The sequence below is a fragment of the Bidens hawaiensis genome, unplaced genomic scaffold (genome assembly GCF_021521415.1).
Source record: "Bidens hawaiensis isolate Kalapana, Puna unplaced genomic scaffold, B.hawaiensis_p1.1 tig00047550_1, whole genome shotgun sequence".
Lineage (NCBI taxonomy): Eukaryota > Viridiplantae > Streptophyta > Magnoliopsida > Asterales > Asteraceae > Bidens > Bidens hawaiensis.
The window spans coordinates 7,688-27,324 of record NW_027498504.1 but is presented as its reverse complement, the minus strand read 5'-3'; the positions used below and the strand labels follow the sequence as shown (position 1 = coordinate 27,324).

General features: G+C 41.8%; 1 protein-coding gene across 1 annotated transcript; it reads left to right on the top strand.

The window, feature by feature from the left end:
• Positions 1-1,870: 1,870 nt before the first annotated feature.
• On the top strand, positions 1,871-19,050 carry LOC143597078 (carotenoid cleavage dioxygenase 7, chloroplastic-like). Its single transcript, XM_077075679.1, has 6 exons — positions 1,871-2,708; positions 14,364-14,492; positions 17,767-17,898; positions 18,037-18,306; positions 18,417-18,817; positions 18,888-19,050. Exons 1-6 carry the CDS (start codon positions 1,970-1,972, stop codon positions 19,041-19,043), a joined length of 1,827 nt encoding a protein of 608 aa, XP_076931794.1. The 5' UTR covers positions 1,871-1,969; the 3' UTR covers positions 19,044-19,050.
• Positions 19,051-19,637: the final 587 nt, after the last annotated feature.

Below are 19,637 nucleotides of genomic sequence, written 5' to 3'. Positions count from 1 at the left end.
CAAGACTTTTGGATGTCCCTGCACCTTCCTCCATACGTTGCTCCGCCTGATCCAAAGTTTGCAGAATAGGCTGATGAGTGTTATTTTATTGGGTACGCTTCCAACAAAACCGCTTATCGAGTCTACAACAAGAAGACCAAGCTGATTTTGGAATCCTTTAACATTGACTAAAAAGAGCTAAATGTTATTGATGCTCGCACGGGACTTGATTGGCTGTTTGATTATGATTATTTGTTCAAACAGTTCCGCGACATGTATATTCGACAACCTGCAAATACTCAAGTTCCATCTTCTTCACAAGAACCCTTGTTGATGCAATCTTTAATCAACAGTCTATCTGAGGTGGATCTCACTGTTGGACCACTCAGCATTCCTGCACCACCTGCAATTGCACCTCCGCCTCAAGAAAACAATCAAGTTGCTGACAATCATCTTGTTCAAACTGCTGATTCAACTGAGATAGTTGAAGTTGAAGGTGTATCTGACACACATTCAGATGATTCCTTTCAGTCTGCCGACAATGTGGAACAACACCAGACTGAACCCGTAGCAGATTATCAAGCAGCCCCTAGCGTAGTAGAATCTGTTGCCACACCTCCCTTTACAGATGAAATTGTTCAAGTTGCTGCTACCGTTAAAGAACATGTTGTTGGTGATTCTGACCACACTACAACTCCCATCAATACCATTATTGTTCCATATGGTGAACATCTCTGGGAAGAACAAATTTCTCAAGAGAATAGAGTTGATCAACCTGACTCTATTCTATCAACTGCCGATGTTCTTGAAAGTGCTTCACGCATTTTTTACCCCATTGAGAATCTCTTTGTTACTTTCCAAGCAGATCCTGTTACCATTGTTGAAGTCATTCCTCAGTTACCCATTCACCGACGTCATCCCACAGAGAACATCATAGGATCTCCATCTGCTGGCATCCAAACAAGGAGTAAATCCGGTACCATTAAAAGATGTCTTTTTGCATGTTTTATTTCATAGGTTGAGCCTTGAAGGACTACAAGATAGCCCTGAAAGAAAACTCGTGGATTGAAGCTATGTAAGAGGAGTTGTTACAGTTCAAGAAACTTCATGTTTGGAGACTGGTCAAGATACCACCGAACAAGAGACCAATTGGGACCAAATGGGTTTTCAGAAACAAGAAAGATGATAAGGGGATAATTATAAGAAACCAAGCAAGATTAGTTGTGCAGGGTTTCTCTCAACGTGATGCTCTTGATTATGATGAAACTTATGCACCTGTGGCTAGGCTCAAAGCAATTCGTCTTTTCTTAGCCTATGTCTCGTACATGAATTTCAAAATGTATCAATTTTACGTATAGAATGTGTGTAGGTAAGCATGTATATGTGTATAGGTAGGTTTGAATGTGTGTAACTAAGACATAAATACAACCAACCTACATACATGTAGGTAACATCATAATAAAGGGAGTGAATTAAGGATTAATAGAGTTGCACCTTCACTTCTCGTACTTCTCGCTGTTAAAAAACTTCTGAAATGATCCAATACCTATATATATATATATATATATATATATATATATATATATATAGACGTTGACCTCAAGTAAGTGTTTTTCCCATATCAAAAGACGAGGGTATCGTGTGATGAATAAAACCAGTAACACATTTAAAGAATTCGTTGACTATTAAAAAATAAATAAACCATCATCTATTATTAAGAAAGCAATAAAATAAATCCATACACATGTTTTCTTATGAGACTAATATTTAATTTGAATCAACAACCCCTCACTAGTTGCTACGAAATAAGCTTTTTCGAAATTTGTAATTAAATCAAATTAAGAATGAAGCCATGAAGGGTATAGATGTCTTTAAGTAAAACCAATAAAATTATATGTATAACTAATTCAGCTTACATATAAATCAAAGACTCTTGCTACTTATATTTCTATTTGGCTATTTGCTATTAATAATACCACCTTAGACAAAAATGCAGTCCAAAACATTCAACTTCTCCCCCTTGATACTATCGTCTCCGGCGATAAAACTCTCACCAGCTCGTGCAATCTCCTTCCCCGATCATATCGCCCGTGACATATCCATAGCTATACCAAATCAACAAGTAACAACTTCGGTTGAAGAAGAAAAAATAGCAGCCTACTGGGACTATCAGTTTTTGTTTGTGTCCCAACGTTCAGAAACTACTAACCCAATCACCTTGCGTGTTGTTGAGGGCTCCATACCGTCGGATTTCCCGTTAGGAACATATTATCTAACCGGACCGGGCTTATTTAAGGATGATCACGGATCAACGGTGCACCCTCTAGATGGTCATGGGTACCTTAGAGCATTCACAATTGATGGGGTCAAAGGTGAGGTCAGGTTCATGGCTAAATACATTGAGACCGCGGCTCAAGTGGAGGAGCATAACCGTGAAACGGGTGAGTGGCGGTTCACCCACCGTGGGCCGTTTTCGGTGCTTAAGAATGGGGAGAAGATTGGGAATACTAAAGTCATGAAAAATGTTGCTAATACTAGTGTGTTAAGATGGGGTGGAAGGCTGTTTTGCTTGTGGGAAGGTGGAGAACCTTACGAGATTGATTCTAGATCGTTGGATACTATTGGGAAGTTTAATTTTATCAATGGTGTTGATGAATTATCCACATCAATGGTGGGTGGTGAAGATATATTAGACCTTGCTGCAAGCATATTGAAGCCAATACTCTATGGTAAGAATATTTATACTTCACACACTTATCTATTTCCCGCTTTTAAACTACGACAAGAAAATAATGTGCACTCATCAGGGCCGACTTAAAGAAAAATCAAGGTGGACGACAAACCCAGGCCCGGTCTTCCATCCCGTAGTTTTTAAAAGAAAATTAATATATTTTATATATAATTTTGTTTTAAAATATAATCTTTCAAAATATCTTATTATCTTATTGTCGATATAAAAAGATTGTTAGTCCATTAAACCAATGGTCTTGGGTCCAATACTCATAAGTGGTGGAATTTTTTTTATGTTTTATATAAGTTATTTTAGTAATTTGTTTATTATTATTATTATTATTATTATTATTATTATTATTATTATTATTATTTTAGTCTGAATAGAGCTTTTAGAAAAAAAAACCTAATTAATAAAAAGGTAAAACTATTTAGCACATAATAAAAAAGATGATTCACGCTTTCACGAACCCTTTTCTAGAACACCCATCAAAATTTTATTGTTAAAAAAAACACCAAACAAAATTTTTAGTGAATTCTAAAACTGTTATGTATTATTTTTTTTAAATGACCAACAAAAATAATTGCCAAGGTACTACTAGTGGAATCAATTAAATTGTTTAAATATTTACACATTTCATGCGTCTTTTCAAGTTTATTAACTATGCTTTTAAAAACATGTTAATATTTTATTATTTACTAAACTCAAACTCAAATTGAAGAGGTAGGTCCCAGCAGAGCCCAGTTGGACCGGCAAGACTCACCTTGAACAGGGACGTCTGCGCAATGACCAACTGTTTCAGCAGGACCCACCATGCTCAGAGAAGACCTTACGCGCAGTACGCCAGCTGTACCCGCAGAGAAAGCCTCCCAATGGTGAAATAACCCGCTTGTTCCCGCAGTTGCGGATACAAGCCATCAGGGAAGGCTACCCGCACTGATAGCAAGGCTACACGCACAAGGCATTAACTCTTGCTACTTCAGTAGTCACCTAAAGGAATGAGCAAGGCGGGAATACTCCCGCCCAAATGAGCCAGTCCGTATGCTTCTGGAAGATCTTTTGTACTATACCTACCAAGGTATGGGCAAAACAGACGATCTGACCAGAGCAGCCCATGAACCAATCACAGGGTGACAGCTCACCGACAACAGTACGAGGAGGAGCACCCTCTAGTATTGTTTGTCACTATTAGCCGCTGCCTACTCACCAACCCTTACTATGGGACGTGCGCAGCCTACAGTTGGTGGAACAATGCATAGCCGGCAGTAAAGGAACAGTATACAACCGACCTTGTCACTGTCGGCCGCAGCCTATCCACCAACCAGCATGGCTTGTGCGTAGCCCACTGTTGGTAGAACGGGAATACTATTCAGCCGGCTGTACCTTCTAGGAAACCTACCTTCGGCTATAAATACTCCAACACCTTGGAATGGTAAGGACATCATCTGATATCTCATTATCTTATCTTCTCTAGCAATCTCTTAATATACACTTATATTCAGAGCAATCTAGTCTGATTCTCACGCCGGAGGGTGGTCACAAGGAGGAACCCCCCCCCTTCTCAGTGACGAGCTTACGGTGTCTGTTTTGCAGGTCACCTGAAGAACAACTTTCTTTGCTGGACCTCATCCTCGTGGGAAACATTACTTAACCCCAGATTATCCGTAATCTGCCCGGGGTCACTTAGTGTTTCTTCATTGGCGCCATCCGTGCATAAAAGCTAGAACTAATTCTTAGTTTTTTCAAAATTTCTGAAGAAATGGTTAACGTTACTCCGGTCCCAAGGCCAGTAAGCGACCAAGAAACCCCGGTAACCACAACCCCAGCAACTGGGGGGAACTCCGGCGGTTATACAAATTTTACGAACACTACCCCGGTTACCCAAGCCGGGACAAGTGCAGTAAACAATATTTCACTGGGGTTCACTGATGCCCAGTTGGAGAAACGGACGAGGGTCCCTCGCCAAACACTCGATCAAGTTAAGGCGTGGGCCGAAGCACGTCAGAAAGAGTTCCAAGCTGAGTTGGATGAACGCTTGCGTTCACTTCAACAGGCTGACGAATTCGGCAGTACTCGCCAACATCTCAACATGAACAGTGAGTGCGAGTACTCGGACGATGAGCGGGAAGAATCCGATATCGACGCAAACCCTCGCCATAAGGCAAAAGGGAAGCGTAAGGAAACGGACTTCCAGCCGGCAAGGAATTTTGGAGAAACCTTTAAACCAACGAATGCGGGGAGAAACCCACGTGACTTCTCCAAAACCTTTAGGCCAACTGCTGCAAATGCGGGAAAGTCCAAGTTTGCAAGGGACATTGCGGAAGCAATCGCCCCGAGAAGTGCCAAACAAATGTCCAACATCGGCACTTATGATGGTCTATCCGACCCAGACGACCACTTGAACAGATTCATTGCGGGGGCAATCGTCAGTAACTGGACGGAACCCACGTGGTGTTATATGTTCCAGATGACTCTGGTTGGAGCGGCCAGGGCATGGTTCGATCGTTTACCGGCCCACCACATCTATGATTGGGCGGACTTTCAGAACAAGTTCAGCCAACACTTCAGCCAACAGAGGAAATATACTGAAGAACAGTGGACGATCCTCAACTGCGTTAGAGAGGAGGATGAATCTTTACTAGACTTCATCACTCGCTTCAACTCCAAAAAGCTAAGTCTGGGCAACATAAGTGAAGATCTTGTTCGCGCCGCTTTCATCCAGGGCGCCGAATACCCAGAGCTTATCCGCACATTGACGGGTAAGGACGGCATGCCGTCCACATGGGATGCCATCATGACGGCGGCCAAGCGCTTTGCCGAGACGGAGAAGCAACTGGGAAGGGATCTTCCCCAGAGTACACACCTCTACACGCAAAGGACTAGAGAAAACAATGTTCGGATCGCCCGGCAGAACAAAAAGAGGAAGCTTGGTATTTGGCAGTCAAGGGTAAACTTTGACACCTCATCCAGCTCTCGCTCTCTTGTTGGCGGAAGGGATAACACACACCCTTCAAGCCGAAAACACCGGTGGACGCCACTCACCAAAAGCGTCACGGAGATATTTGCCACCGAAAAACTACCATGGCCAAAAGCTCCAATGATCCGGCAGCGACCTAATGCAGATCAAGGCAAATCCTGTGATTTCCACGGGACAAAAGGTCATAGTACGGAGGAGTGTACATCCTTGAAGGATATTGTTGAAACATTCGTCAAGGATGGAAGACTTGCACACCTTGTGGCATCAATCAAGAAGGGAGGAAGGAATGATAACCGGTACAGGGGCAACGGACGAAAGCCCGTTGACATCAGCATCAACATGGTTCATGGCAACATCAGAGGAAGAAAAAGGCGAGCGACAGAACCATGCGCGTGGAAGGAAGCTGAGGTGCGCTTCCCGCGAGTGCCAGGAGGACCCAGCAAAGAAGGCCCTATTGTCATCAAAAGCCAGCTGGGGCACTACATCACTTCCCGCACTCTTGCTGATAACGGCGCCTCGTCAACGGTGATGTACAGGCAGTTCTTCGACAAGCTAGATGACGAAGACAAGGAACGCCTGGAAACGATCTACGCCTCGATGGAAGGGTTCGACGGCAGCACCAACACCCCCTGGGTATCCTATCTTTCCCCGTCACTCTTACGGACGGGAATCACTCACGCACTGAAGACGTGGATTTTGTCGTGATGAGGAAGCCACACCGCACATACGACATTCTCTTCGGAAGAGACGGGATGGCAAGATTCAACGCCGTGGTATCTTCAGTCCACGGCATGATGGGATGGCCAACAGCTGAGGGTGTAGCGATGATCACCGGCATTCCCCAGGTATGCATAGCATCTGTCTCATCTAAACCCAAACCAAAGATGGCTAAACCAACCATCACCGAACCGGAAAGATGGGCCTTCAACGGCAAATACCCTGACCAGGCCGTTACCATTGGCCCAACAGTTGTTGATCCCACCGCACCTTACTCAAACGCTTACTACAGAAAAACGCTGACATCTTCGCGTGGACACCAGCTGACATGACTGGTGTACCCCGAAGTAAGGCAGAGCATTAGCTCAAATGCGATCCGGCTGTTACGCCAGTCGTACAAAAGGGCAGAGTAATGGGGCCAGAACAAACTAACGCGTGTAGAACCCAAGTCAAGGAACTCCTTGACGCAGGCATCGTACGCGTTAGCAGATATCAAACATGGGTTTGAAATCCCGTTATGGTATCGAAGAATAACAAACAATGGCGCATGTGCATAGATTTCAAGGACTTAAACAAAGCATGCCCCAAAGATTGTTATCCGTTACCCGAAATTGATCTTAAGGTGGATTCGTTAGCACCGTTTCGCCTTAAATGCTTCCTGGATGCGTATAAGGGATACCATCAAATCCACATGGCCGTTGATGATCAGGACAAAACCGCTTTTCGGACGCCCGATGGTACATTTTGTTATCAAATGATGCCATTTGGACTTAAGAATGCCGGGTCCACATACCAACGCCTGATGGACAACCAGTTTCATGCCCAAATTGGGAGGAACTTGGAAGTCTACATGGATGACTTGGTCATCAAAAGCCCTGACGCAGAAGCGATGTTGAAAGACATCGAAGAAACCTTCAACACCCTCAGGAAGATAAACATGAAGCTCAACCCGAGCAAGTGTGCCTTTAGAATGGAAGAAGGGAAGTTCTTGGGGGTCATCGTCACTAAAGATGGCTTCAGAGCGAACCCTGAAAAGGTCGAAGCCATTATCAAAATGGAATCACCTACTACCATCAAACAGGCTCAGACACTGAATGGACGACTAGTCGCACTTAATCGCTTTTTGGCAAACCACGCGGATAAGTCGTTTCCTTTCGTGTCAACGTTGAGAAACTGTTTAAAGAAAACGCACTTCCGCTGGACACCAGAAGCGGAAGCAGCTTTTCAGGAGATTCGGTCACGCTTGATCGAACTCCCAACGCTCACGGCACCAGAAGCGGGGGAGGGGTTAATCCTATACCTTTCCGCAACAGATAGAGCAACCGGGGCGGTCCTGCTAGTTGAACGGAAAGGCACCCAGATGCCAATCTATTATGTCAGCCGTATCCTAACAGACGTAGAAACCCGGTACTCTACCCTCGAAAAATTAGTCTTAGCACTTATACACGCTTCACGCAGGTTAAGACGATATTTCCAGGATCACCCAATCACCATTCTCTCCAACTTCAAACTTGCAAACGTTCTACGCAACCCCGAGTTATCGGGACGCCTAGCCAAATGGGCAATTGAGTTGGGGGAATACGCGATAAAGTATAAGCCAAGACCAGCCATAAAAGGCCAGGTTTTGGCCGACTTTATTGCGGAAGTGCCTGCATCGCGGGAAAAAGAGTGCCAGGAAGAGGCTCAACCCTCTCCAGCACAGGACATCAATGATGTCTGGCGACTCTACACTGATGGAGCAGCCAGTAACGAGGGTTCAGGCGCAGGGCTGAAACTAACCAACCCGGCAGGCCAAGAATACACTTACGCTATTCGACTGGATTTTCCAAGTACGAATAACGAAGCCGAGTATGAAGCATTCTTGGCCGGGCTGAGAATTGCGCGTAAGATGGGAGTGAAACACTTGGAAGCCCACGTGGATTCCATGTTAGTAGCCAATCAAATCAACGGGACGTACACGGCCGTGAACGACACAATGGCCCTGTACCTCGCACAAGCAAAAACCCTTATGCGCGATTTTAACGATTGCAAAGTCATACACGTCAAGCGTAGTGAAAACAAATCTGCGGATGCGTTAAGCAAGCTTGCATCATTAGCCTTCACCCAGTTGGGAAAGGACATCCGCATTGAACTCCTCGAGGCACCTTCGGTCCCACACAAGGAAATTTGTGTCATCCAAACCGGCACAGAAACGTGGATGACACCAATAATAAAATACCTTGCGGCAGGTACACTACCAGAGTAAAAAACATAGGCAAGAAAACTACGCTGTAAAGCACTGAATTATCAACTCATCGATGACATCCTTTACAGACGTAACTTTCTTGGCCCACTCTTAAGATGTGTGGACAACCAAGATGCTGACTACCTCCTAAGGGAAGTACACGAAGGCATCTGTGGAGTACACGCAGGTCCACGCGCTGTTGTAGCTAAGCTAAACAACGCGGGATACTTTTGGCCGGGGATGCATACGGATGCGCTGGCATACATCAGAAAATGCAGGTCTTGTCAGCTCTACGCACCCAACACGCACCGCCCGAAGAATGAACTTGTTCCAGTCACCTCTTCATGGCCATTTCAGAAGTGGGCCATCGATGTGACAGGCCCATTTCCTACAGCAGCAGGAAACGTTCAGTTCCTAGTGGTAGCCATCGACTACTTCACCAAGTGGATAGAAGCAAAACCCTTAGCCCAAACAACCGCGAAACATATCAAAAACTTTATTTGGGAATTTATTATTTGTCGTTTTGGACTTCCACAGAATTTGGTGAGCGATAACGGCACCAACTTTGCTGACAAGAAGCTACAAAAGTGGCTGGAAGAACTTCAAATCACCCACACTTTTACCTCAGTGGCGCACCCGCAGGGTAATGGTGAGGTAGAAAGAGCAAATAAGAGCATCGCCGAAGGCATAAAGAAAAGACTCTTGGAACACAGATCCGGCTGGGTGGACGAGCTTCCGCACGTCCTTTGGGCAAACAGAACGCTGAAAAAGGCCAGTACGGGAGAAACCCCGTTCAGTCTCACTTATGGCACTGAAGCCATGGTCCCGGTCGAAATTGGTTTACCCTCACCAAGGGTCTTGATTCAGCCAGAAGACAATGATGCGGAAAGACGGTTAGACCTTATGCTAACCGAAGAACGCAGAGACTTAGCCGTAGTGCGTGAAGAGAACTACAAGCGACAAATGCAAAAGTACTACAACACGCGGGTAAAACTCTGCAACTTCAATGTAGGAGACTACATATGCGTAACAACGAGGCTTCGAACCAACAACGCCCAGGAAAACTGGCCCCGGTCTGGGAAGGGCCATACACTATCAAAGAAGTTCTTGGAAAGGGCGCATACCGGCTCGAAAGGCTCGATGGCACTCCCATCCCAAGAACATGGAATGGAGCTCAATTACGCAAATGTTATATGTAGATCAATTCCAAACTTGTAAAGAAAAGTCTTAGAGCCACTTCTAATGGAAATGATTCTCCTTTCACAATGTGTTGATAGCCTTACCTTTATACTTATGAACTTCCCACACTGATGTGCCGGTATTCACCGCATAAATATGGGAAGAAGTTGTTACGTGTGGAAGGCGGCAAAACCCGCATAAACACAAAACGGTAAAAATTTCAAAAGTTTTAAGGAAAACCTACACGCAGGTCAGATGTAGGCCAAGTTTAGCCATCCTAAGTGCAAGTGACGGTCTTACCCGCACAATCACGAACAAGGAGGCAAAACTTCAACCTATTATCTACCACGTTCAAAGGTTAACTTATTCTAAACACTTAGAAAATTTCAAAGGAAAAGATGAGGAAAACTTCCACGCAGGTCAGATATAAGTAAAGTTAAGCCATCCTACTAAGTGTAAGTGACGGTCATACCCGCACAATCATGAAAGAGGAAGCGAAACGAACTTATAATTTGCCACGTTAAAAAGTTAACTTATCTAAGTACTAAAGAAATTGCTAAGTTAAATCAAAACATGCGTAAAATAAACAAGGCAAGGAATTAACACAATCTTTATTTCATCAAAATTCAAATATTACAAAGATTGCTGGCTGCATACCCGCATACAAAAGAAGCTATACAAACAAAAATCTACGCTAATGGTGGAAAGGGATCTTCAGGATCAAGCTTCGGGACCACTTCCACTTGGACCCGCTCCATCAGTAGAGCGTGGTGGTTCAAGGAAAGCTTTAAGGATAGCTAGCCCATCATCAGCAGCAGCGACTTCGTTCACCTTCTCCACCACTGGATGCGGGAAGGCGGCATACTGATTCACTGCTTGGTCATAAACAGCTTCAGTATCCACATCATACAAAGGGAAGTTGGAAGGCGGGATGCCTTTCTCAACAAACCCTAGACCAAGCAGGAAGCCGGCCTTTTCCCCATCCTCATGAGAAGCGTTGAGGGCTGTGCTCATGGCATCGTCATAAGACGTTTCCGTGAAGACCCGATGCACAACCTACAAAAAAGAAAAAATACAAGTATCAAAACCTTTTCTATTTACAAAGAAAAGCGTAAAGACATTATGAAGTTAAAAATAAAGTTTGTACTTACGGGTTTTCTTGAGCCTAAAAGTGCTGACAGGCGGGGATGAACCCGATGGAGCCGGCCTCTTCACGCCGCTCACCGTTGTCATCCTGGGCTCTCCGGAGGTGACAGTCGTCGCAGCCTCCGGAGCAGTGGTCTTATCACCACCGGGGTTCCCCGCCACCTCCTCGCTCTCGGTCTCTGAATCAGACCGAGGCACCGGATCGGCAGTGGAGGCCACCTTCGCCTTCCCCTTCCCGCCAGCAGCCTTCTTCTTCCGCACCAACGAAGGACTATCTGCGGATTCCTCATCAGAACACAAGATTAGAGGAATTCCAGCAGAGGTTTCAGCATTGAGGGGTCGAGGGTTGAATAACGCCTTACCTGGCCGCCTGGCGCTCAGGATCTCGTGGCCTGGCGGGTAGACCTCCACGAACCGATCCGCCGTCTGTTCAAGGATGGGCAACTCATTCTCATCTAGAGCACGAGTACCCATCCGGGCGGGACTATCAGCCTCCCGCGGATACAGGAGCGACTGCAAGTCGTTCCCCTCTGAAATAAAAGAAAAACAGTTAGAAGACAAACATATATAAACAAAGAAGACAGAGCATACCGTAAGGGACAGAGTTCAAACCGTATTCAAGGACGATCGGGATCTTTTGCGCATCCGCATCCTTCCACACCCGGCTCATCCCGAGCATCACCATCCCGGACTCCGCAAAGCGGTAAACCGGAGATTGGACTCGGGATATCTTCGAGAACCATTCCGCCTCCTGATAGTTGGAGGCGTGAAGGCTGGGGAGTGCTTGCCCATTCTTGAACTTCATGGCAAGGGGGATGGCGCGAGCGGAGATAAAAAAGAACTCCCGCTTCCATGAACGAAGACTGCGCTCGGTTGCGCAAATCTTCAAACCCTTGATCCGGGTTATCAGAGTATACCACCCCTGGATGCACCTCCAAGAGTAGAAGGTCATCAGGCGGTCGACGAAGGGCTCAACGCCCAGAATCCGGCACACCCACTCGAAGTGGCGAATCTTCGCGATCGCCATCGGGTGCACCTCGGTCAGGTGTACACCGTGCCTCTCTAGGACACGGTACACAAACTTTATCAACGGGAACCTAAGATTCCCATAGACAAAGAATGCAGCATATACCGTGATCTTGCCTCTGGGGGCATCATACACCGTCTGATGAGGTTCAGGAAACTCAGGCTCGAGAGACTCGAGCATGAACTTCCTGACGATGTACTGATATAGATCGACAGGCAGAGCACACTGGCACTCGCCAGCAGTACTCTTGTCATCGGCGTACACCCCAGCCTCCTGGGCTGTAGCCTCAAGATCGTGAGAAGACATCTTGCAGGTATGAAAAAGAGAACGATTTCAAGAGAATGCTCGGCTGAAAAGGTGAGTATTCGCCGGAAATCGTTTTGAAGATGAAGAGAAAAGTGAAAGTGTGGATTACAAAGGACCCTCTCCCCCTTTATATACTAATCACAATTAATGCGATGAATTTAATGCGGAAGAGAGAGAAATCGCAGGTGCAACGAAACTATGACACGTGGCAAAAAGCAAGCTGGCAACAGCTGTTGAAAGGACGCGTGCCAGTAATTTCGCGGCCACGTGCCCGAAAATTCGCGCCCACGCGCCTGAAAAAGCGCCTGGAATGACCATATACTGTCACGTCGTCATAACTTCCTGCACGTCCTGACACTGTCAGAAGAAACCGTCGGACGACGTTTCAATAGTTTGGACTGTTCTTATCCTTTCATCAACTCTTCGAATTTCAAAATTTCAAAAAGATTCAAAAGCGGGAAAATACCCCTTACCTTGGCAACCAAGTAACTATAAGACAGGTGCGAGTAAAGTGTTAAGGCAAAACCCTTCACATACTTAGCACCCGCAGGAAATTGACGCCAGGAATACCTTGGAAGTAAAGTAACCGTAAGACGAGTGCGGGTACAGTGTCAAGGCAAAACCCTTCACATACTTAGCACTCCGCAGGGAATTCAAACCAAGAAGGATCTTCTGGGCCATGCTTGCGGAAACGGGAATAACATCCCCGCATGGCGGGAACGTCGAGAACTATATTGTTTGAAACTCCAAGATGGAATTGGTGGTTTTAACATAATTGATCACTATGTTGAAAACTACCAAAACCCCATGGAGAATCCACACAAGTGGGACTCAACGCTCCTGACTTGCGAGGAGGTTACAGACCTACCCGCTTCATACCCAAAGATCAAGCAGAAAAGTCGGGAATTTCTGCGTGACATTAGGAAAATCGCGGGAAGAATCCCCACGGAAAACCTTAAAACTAAAAACCCTTTTCAAAACCCCTTGCTAGTCCAAAAGTTCACCTCACTTATTAATAATTCATGAGAAGAACATTGGACTGGGGGGACTTGAAGAGGTAGGTCCCAGCAGAGCCCAGTTGGACCCGCAAGACTCACCTTGAACAGGGACGTCTGCGCAACGACCAACTGCTTCCGCATGACCCACCATGCTCAGATAAGACCTTACGCGCAGTACGCCAGCTGTACCCGCAGGGAAAGCCTCCCAATGGTGAAGTACCCCACTTGTTCCCGCAGTTGCGGATACAAGCCATCAGGGAAGGCTACCCGCACTGATAGCAAGGCTACACGCACAAGGCATTAACTCTTGCTACTTCAGTAGTCACCTGAAGGAATAAGCAAGGCGGGAATACTCCCGCCCAAATGAGCCAGTCCGTATGCTTCTGGAAGATCTTTTGTACTATACCTACCAAGGTATGGGCAAAACAGACGATCTGACCAGAGCAGCCCATGAACCAATCACAGGGTGACAGCTCACCGACAACAGTACGAGGAGGAGCACCCTCTAGTATTGTTTGTCACTATTAGCCGCTGCCTACTCACCAACCCTTAGTATGGGACGTGCGCAGCCTACAGTTGGTGGAACAGTGCATAGCCGGCAGTAAAGGAACAGTATACAGCCGACCTTGTCACTGTCGGCCGCAGCCTATCCACCAACCAGCATGGCTTGTGCGTAGCCCACTGTTGGTAGAACAGGAATACTATTCAGCCGGCTGTACCTTCTAGGAAACCTACCTTCGGCTATAAATACTCCAACACCTTGGAATGGTAAGGACATCATCTGATATCTCATTATCTTATCTTCTCTAGCAATCTCTTAATATACACTTATATTCAGAGCAATCTAGTCTGATTCTCACGCCGGAGGGTGGTCACAAGGAGGAACCCCCCCCCCTTCTCAGTGACGAGCTTACGGTGTCTGTTTTGCAGGTCACCTGAAGAACAACTTTCTTTGCTGGACCTCATCCTCGTGGGAAACATTACTTAACCCCCAGATTATCCGTAATCTGCCCGGGGTCACTTAGTGTTTCTTCACAAATCAAATCCAATTTAATATTGTCATGGATGCTTATACGCAGGGGTTTTCAAGATGCCACCAAAGCGGCTGTTGTCTCATTATAAGATTGATGCTTCAAGGAATAGACTTCTTATGATGTCATGCAATGCAGAGGATATGCTCCTCCCACGCAGTAATTTCACCTTCTACGGTATGTTTGTGTGTAATTAAATTTCCACTATATATGTATTTTTAAATTCGCATATTTGTTAAAGAATCGATTTTATACTTTAAAATTATTTTACACATAATATATTATCTAAAATAAACTCTAATTAGTGAGTTTAACCGAAATGAATATATATATATATATATATACTAGCTTTTATCCATGTACTACAAAGTTGTTTTACATTATTCGTTTCTAATATATATATATATATATATATATATATTGATTCTTTTGGATTTTTTAATTTTATTTATTATAAGCAAGTTAATAATGTAATTAAGATTTGATGATTAAAGACTTTCACAAATAAATTAGATATTATAACCCGTTTTAAAAGCTATCTAGGTTTGGTGAAACTCATGACTCGTTTATTTTTTTTAATATAAAATTGTTTCTTAATTATGAATAATATTTTTTTTTATAAAATAGGATATTAATTTTTAGTATAACTCTATTTTAAAAGAATTTTCATGTCAAATATTTGATGAGATGAATTTTTTATTTAATGAGATGTTGTAACCCGTTTAAGGCTATCTGGGTTTGGTGATACTCATGCCCGTGAATTCGGGTCAAGTGTATGAGAAGTCTTCACTTACAAATAAAGCAATCTAATGGCTTGAGAAAAACTAGGGAGCAACCAGAGAGTTTTTTAATGTTTCGTTTATATGTATTATTATAGATATGATAATTAGCGTATGTTTGTTATTTATTGAAGTTTTATGATGAGTTTTATCTTTCAAATATGTAACTATCTATAAAATTATGATAGACTAGTTTTAGATATTCAACAATAACTGTTTGCTAGAAAACTTGGAATGAAAATTTGATTCAACTTTCGCTAGATATAGAGTGAAAATTGGATTATACTTAACCTAAATTAGAAGTGAAAATGAAATAGTAAACTTGGGGTGAAAATTTGGTTTATAGTCAATTGTAATTTTGTAAGAAAATTGTGTTTATATGTACTTGAGCTTCGTTCAGAGAAAATTTGATTTAAATTTAGCATTAGCAAAATTCAGAATGAAAATTTATATGATTAAGCTAAACTCCAAATAAAAATTGGATTTATGCTTTTAAGCTAAATTAGAAGTAAAAATTTGGTTAATCCTTAGACTAAATAGAGTAAAAAAATGGTTTATACTTGAGCAAAATTCAGAGTGAATTTCATTTATTCAAAAAAAATATATATAGTGAAAATCGGGTTTATACTTAGAACTAAATTTCGAGAAAATTTGGTATAACTTAAGCTAAATAGAGGGTTAAACTTTTATTAACCTTAAGTTAAATTTGGAGTAAAAATTTGGGTTTTTAAGCTACATTTGGATTGAAATTTTGGTTCATGCTTCACCCTTTAGGCTAAGGGTAATGGGGCTTAGTTGACCCCCAAATGATCCAATCAAAACCCGACACGTAGGCGATGACATGACACTGGATCAAGCCTCTCAACCAAGCCCCATAGGATGTAGTGGGGCTTGATTGCCCACCCCCAATTTACTGATTCAACCCTTGCTCAAAAGCTTGACCAGCCCCGTGGTCCGGACCACGGGGGCCGTCCGCGCCCCTGTTCACTTGGGTGGTGTAGTGGTGTGCGCGAGCCACCTAGGCTGCCACATGGACCCCCCCCCCCCCTATCCACCCCCCACTACCCTCAGCCTTATAGTTTAGCTATATTAGTAAATTTGGATTTAAAATTTGGCTTACAACTGAGCTATATTTGGCTTATACTTGAACTAAATTTGGAGTATATTGGGTTGATACTTGAGCTAATTTTGGGTGAAAATTGGTTTGGAAACTTGGATTATCCTTAACCATGACTTCTATGCTTAAGATAAATTAAGAGTGTAAGTTTGGTTAAAACTCAATTTGGTGTGACAATTTGTTTTATACATAAGCTCAGCTTGGAATGAAAACTGGATTTATGTTTGAGCTATATTTGGAAAAAACTTAGTCTTACTAGAGCTAAATTTAGAGTAAAACTTAGGTTTAAGTATCGAGTTCAGAAATTGTACAACCGATTGTACTAAGTGGTTCAACTGTGATGACTAGCTAACCCTATAATTTCATAAAAAATACAACTTCAACTTAAAATATAATGCAAAAGTACATGATTCCATGATATAGGAAAGACCGCTAGGTTAAAGCTAATTGATTCGACAATTTAGGAAATGCCGCTAGTTTAAAAATTTTAATATCAGATAAATATGGGCTACTAAAAGTCTTTGATCTAAAGTCTTAACAATAAAATTTTTCTTGCGCTTAAGCCGGTATGGTGATATAAAATGGTTTTGCCAGCAATATTTACAGTTCAAGTTACAATTTGTTCACCCAACATACAGGCTAAAACATACCGGCCACTTGCCCGAGATAGCCGGTTTTTAAAACACTGTTTTAAATGAAAATTTGGTCTTAAATTGAGCTAAGTTGGGAATGAAAATTAGGATTCCACCTTAGCTAAATTCGTAGAAAATTTGTTCTCACGTGAGCTAGCTAGATTAGTATTAGGCTTATACGTGAGCTAAACTATAAATGAAAATTTGGTCTAACTTAAATGAGCTAAATTTAGTTCAACTTTTGCTAAATTTGTAAACAAATTTTGGTATCCCTATAATCGGAATGAAAATTGAGTTTGTGCTTAAGCTAAATTAGAAGTGAATACTTGATTATCTCTAAGTTTGGGCTAAATTTTGGTTTGTGCTTAAGCAATATTTGGACTGATAATTTATGTGAAATTTTGGTTTATAGTTAAACTAAATTTGGTGGTCTTTTTAATTATTTAGAATTTAGTGTCGACATTTTTTTATAACTAATTATTTAGTTAGCGAAGTTGTCACCCAAATTTTCATTTGTATTTCATGTGTGATTAGACAATTAGTTAAAGTTAGGTTGCATGCCTTAACAACTTCTCTATCTCTATAATTACATTAAAAACACTATATTTTATCTCTCATATATAATTAAATAATACTTTTTAATATCTTTAGCATTATCTTTTCTTTCTCCTTTACTCACAACCACTTTTAAATATATTGAAAAATAAATACAGGATGAACAGTGTTCCTTCAAATTTACTCAAAATTTAAACATCTCTTTAAATTTTCTCTGTACTCAACTCACAAACACTTAAAATTCTCTAAAAAAAATTTTACTACATGTTTCTACAGTTAGATTCTCCATTATAGACTTTTATATACTTCATATGTATATTTTTTTTGTTTTAATCTACTTTTAAGGAAATAGTTTATATATTTTGCAGAATTTGATCATAATTTCAAGATGCTACAAAAACAAGAATTCACAATCCCTGAACATCTGATGATCCATGATTGGGCTTTTACAGATTCCCATTACATATTGTTTGGGAATAGAATCAAACTTGACATTCCTGGTAATTTTCTTTTACTTATATATTCATTTATATATATAAAACTAAACACATACAAATGTTTACTACATATTTGTCAACAAGAAGCTGTTTGTTATTTGTTAATCTGGTTTTTAATTAAGAAAGAAAATATTAATGCAGGATCAATGACAGCAGTATGCGGATTTACTCCGATGATTACAGCATTGTCAGTGAATCCTAGTAAGTCGACATCTCCTATATATTTACTGCCTCGTTTCCCTGAACATGAAAGAGGGAGAGATTGGAAAGTGCCAATTGAAGCTCCTTCTCAGATGTGGGTACTTCATGTCGGGAATGCATTCCAAGAAACCGATCATAATGGGAATACGAAGATTCAAATACAAGCTAGCGGTTGTTCTTATAAGTGGTTCAATTTTCAAAAGATGTTTGGTATGTTTCTTTTAAGATGTAAGCATGAATTTTTATGATATTTATTAACATCCAAAGACCAACTTAAAAAAAAAAAGCTTTATGATTTACAATAATGAATTGTTTAACAGGATATGACTGGCAAAGTGGTAAGTTAGACCCATCGATGATGAATGTTAAAGGAGGAGATAAATTGTTGCCTCATCTCATCCAAGTTTCTATCAACTTGGATGCAAGCGGAAATTGTGAAGACTGTCATGTGAATCCTCTTAACGATCAATGGAACAAGGCAACTGATTTCCCAGTTATAAATAATGATTTTGGTGGACAAAACAACAAGTATGTTTACGCAGCAACTTCTTTAGGTTCTCGTCAGGAGTTGCCACATTTTCCGTTTGATACAGTGGTGAAGTTCAACACCGTGAACAACTCCACACAAACGTGGTCGGTTGGCACTCGACGGTTCATTGGTGAACCCATTTTCGTCTCAAAGGGGCGTGACGAAGATGATGGATATCTTCTAGTGGTTGAGGTACGCAATTAACTTGTTTGCGAAAATATTATTTTAAACGAAAAACTAAACTAGTGAAAATTGTTTGCAGTATGCAGTTACAACACAATTGTGTTATCTAGTGATATTGGATGCCAAGAAGGTTGGGGAGACAAATGCAGTTGTGGCAAGACTGGAAGTGCCTAAATACTTGAATTTTCCTCTTGGATTTCATGGATTTTGGGCTCCAAAGGAATTTAAAAAGTAGGAAAACATAATGCTATTGTATATTTATATTTTATTTGTATAATTGAAGACATGCCGAATAATATTTATACTTCTTATCGATTATCGATATAGAATGTAGATTGCATTTATATATATATAATTTTATTTTGTGGAACTTGGAATGACGATTCTACATATCAAAACCTATCTAAATCACGTAGTTTTGATTTAATCTAGCTAAATTAAAAAAATAACTTAACGTCTTTATCTCCTATTTCATCTCTAGTCATTTGTCATCGTTATTTCATCTCCATCAAGCAACACCTAGAATAACACCGAGAAGGGGAAACATGCAGAATTAAGCGCGACGATCAACCATTGCTATAACATATGAAATCCTCTCCATTATTAAGCATTACAAAAAATAGAAACAGATTCAATAGATTCATAGGACAAATAATTGTATTTAGATGTTTCACATATTATAAAATCCCTAATTGTTCAAACTGAATAGCTGAGATACGCGCTCATAATATATGAATGCATAAACGTAGTATATTATGTATGATTAAACACATTTAGTAATTGAACAAACAATACATACATATAAATCGAGATTGAAGAGATACTAGTA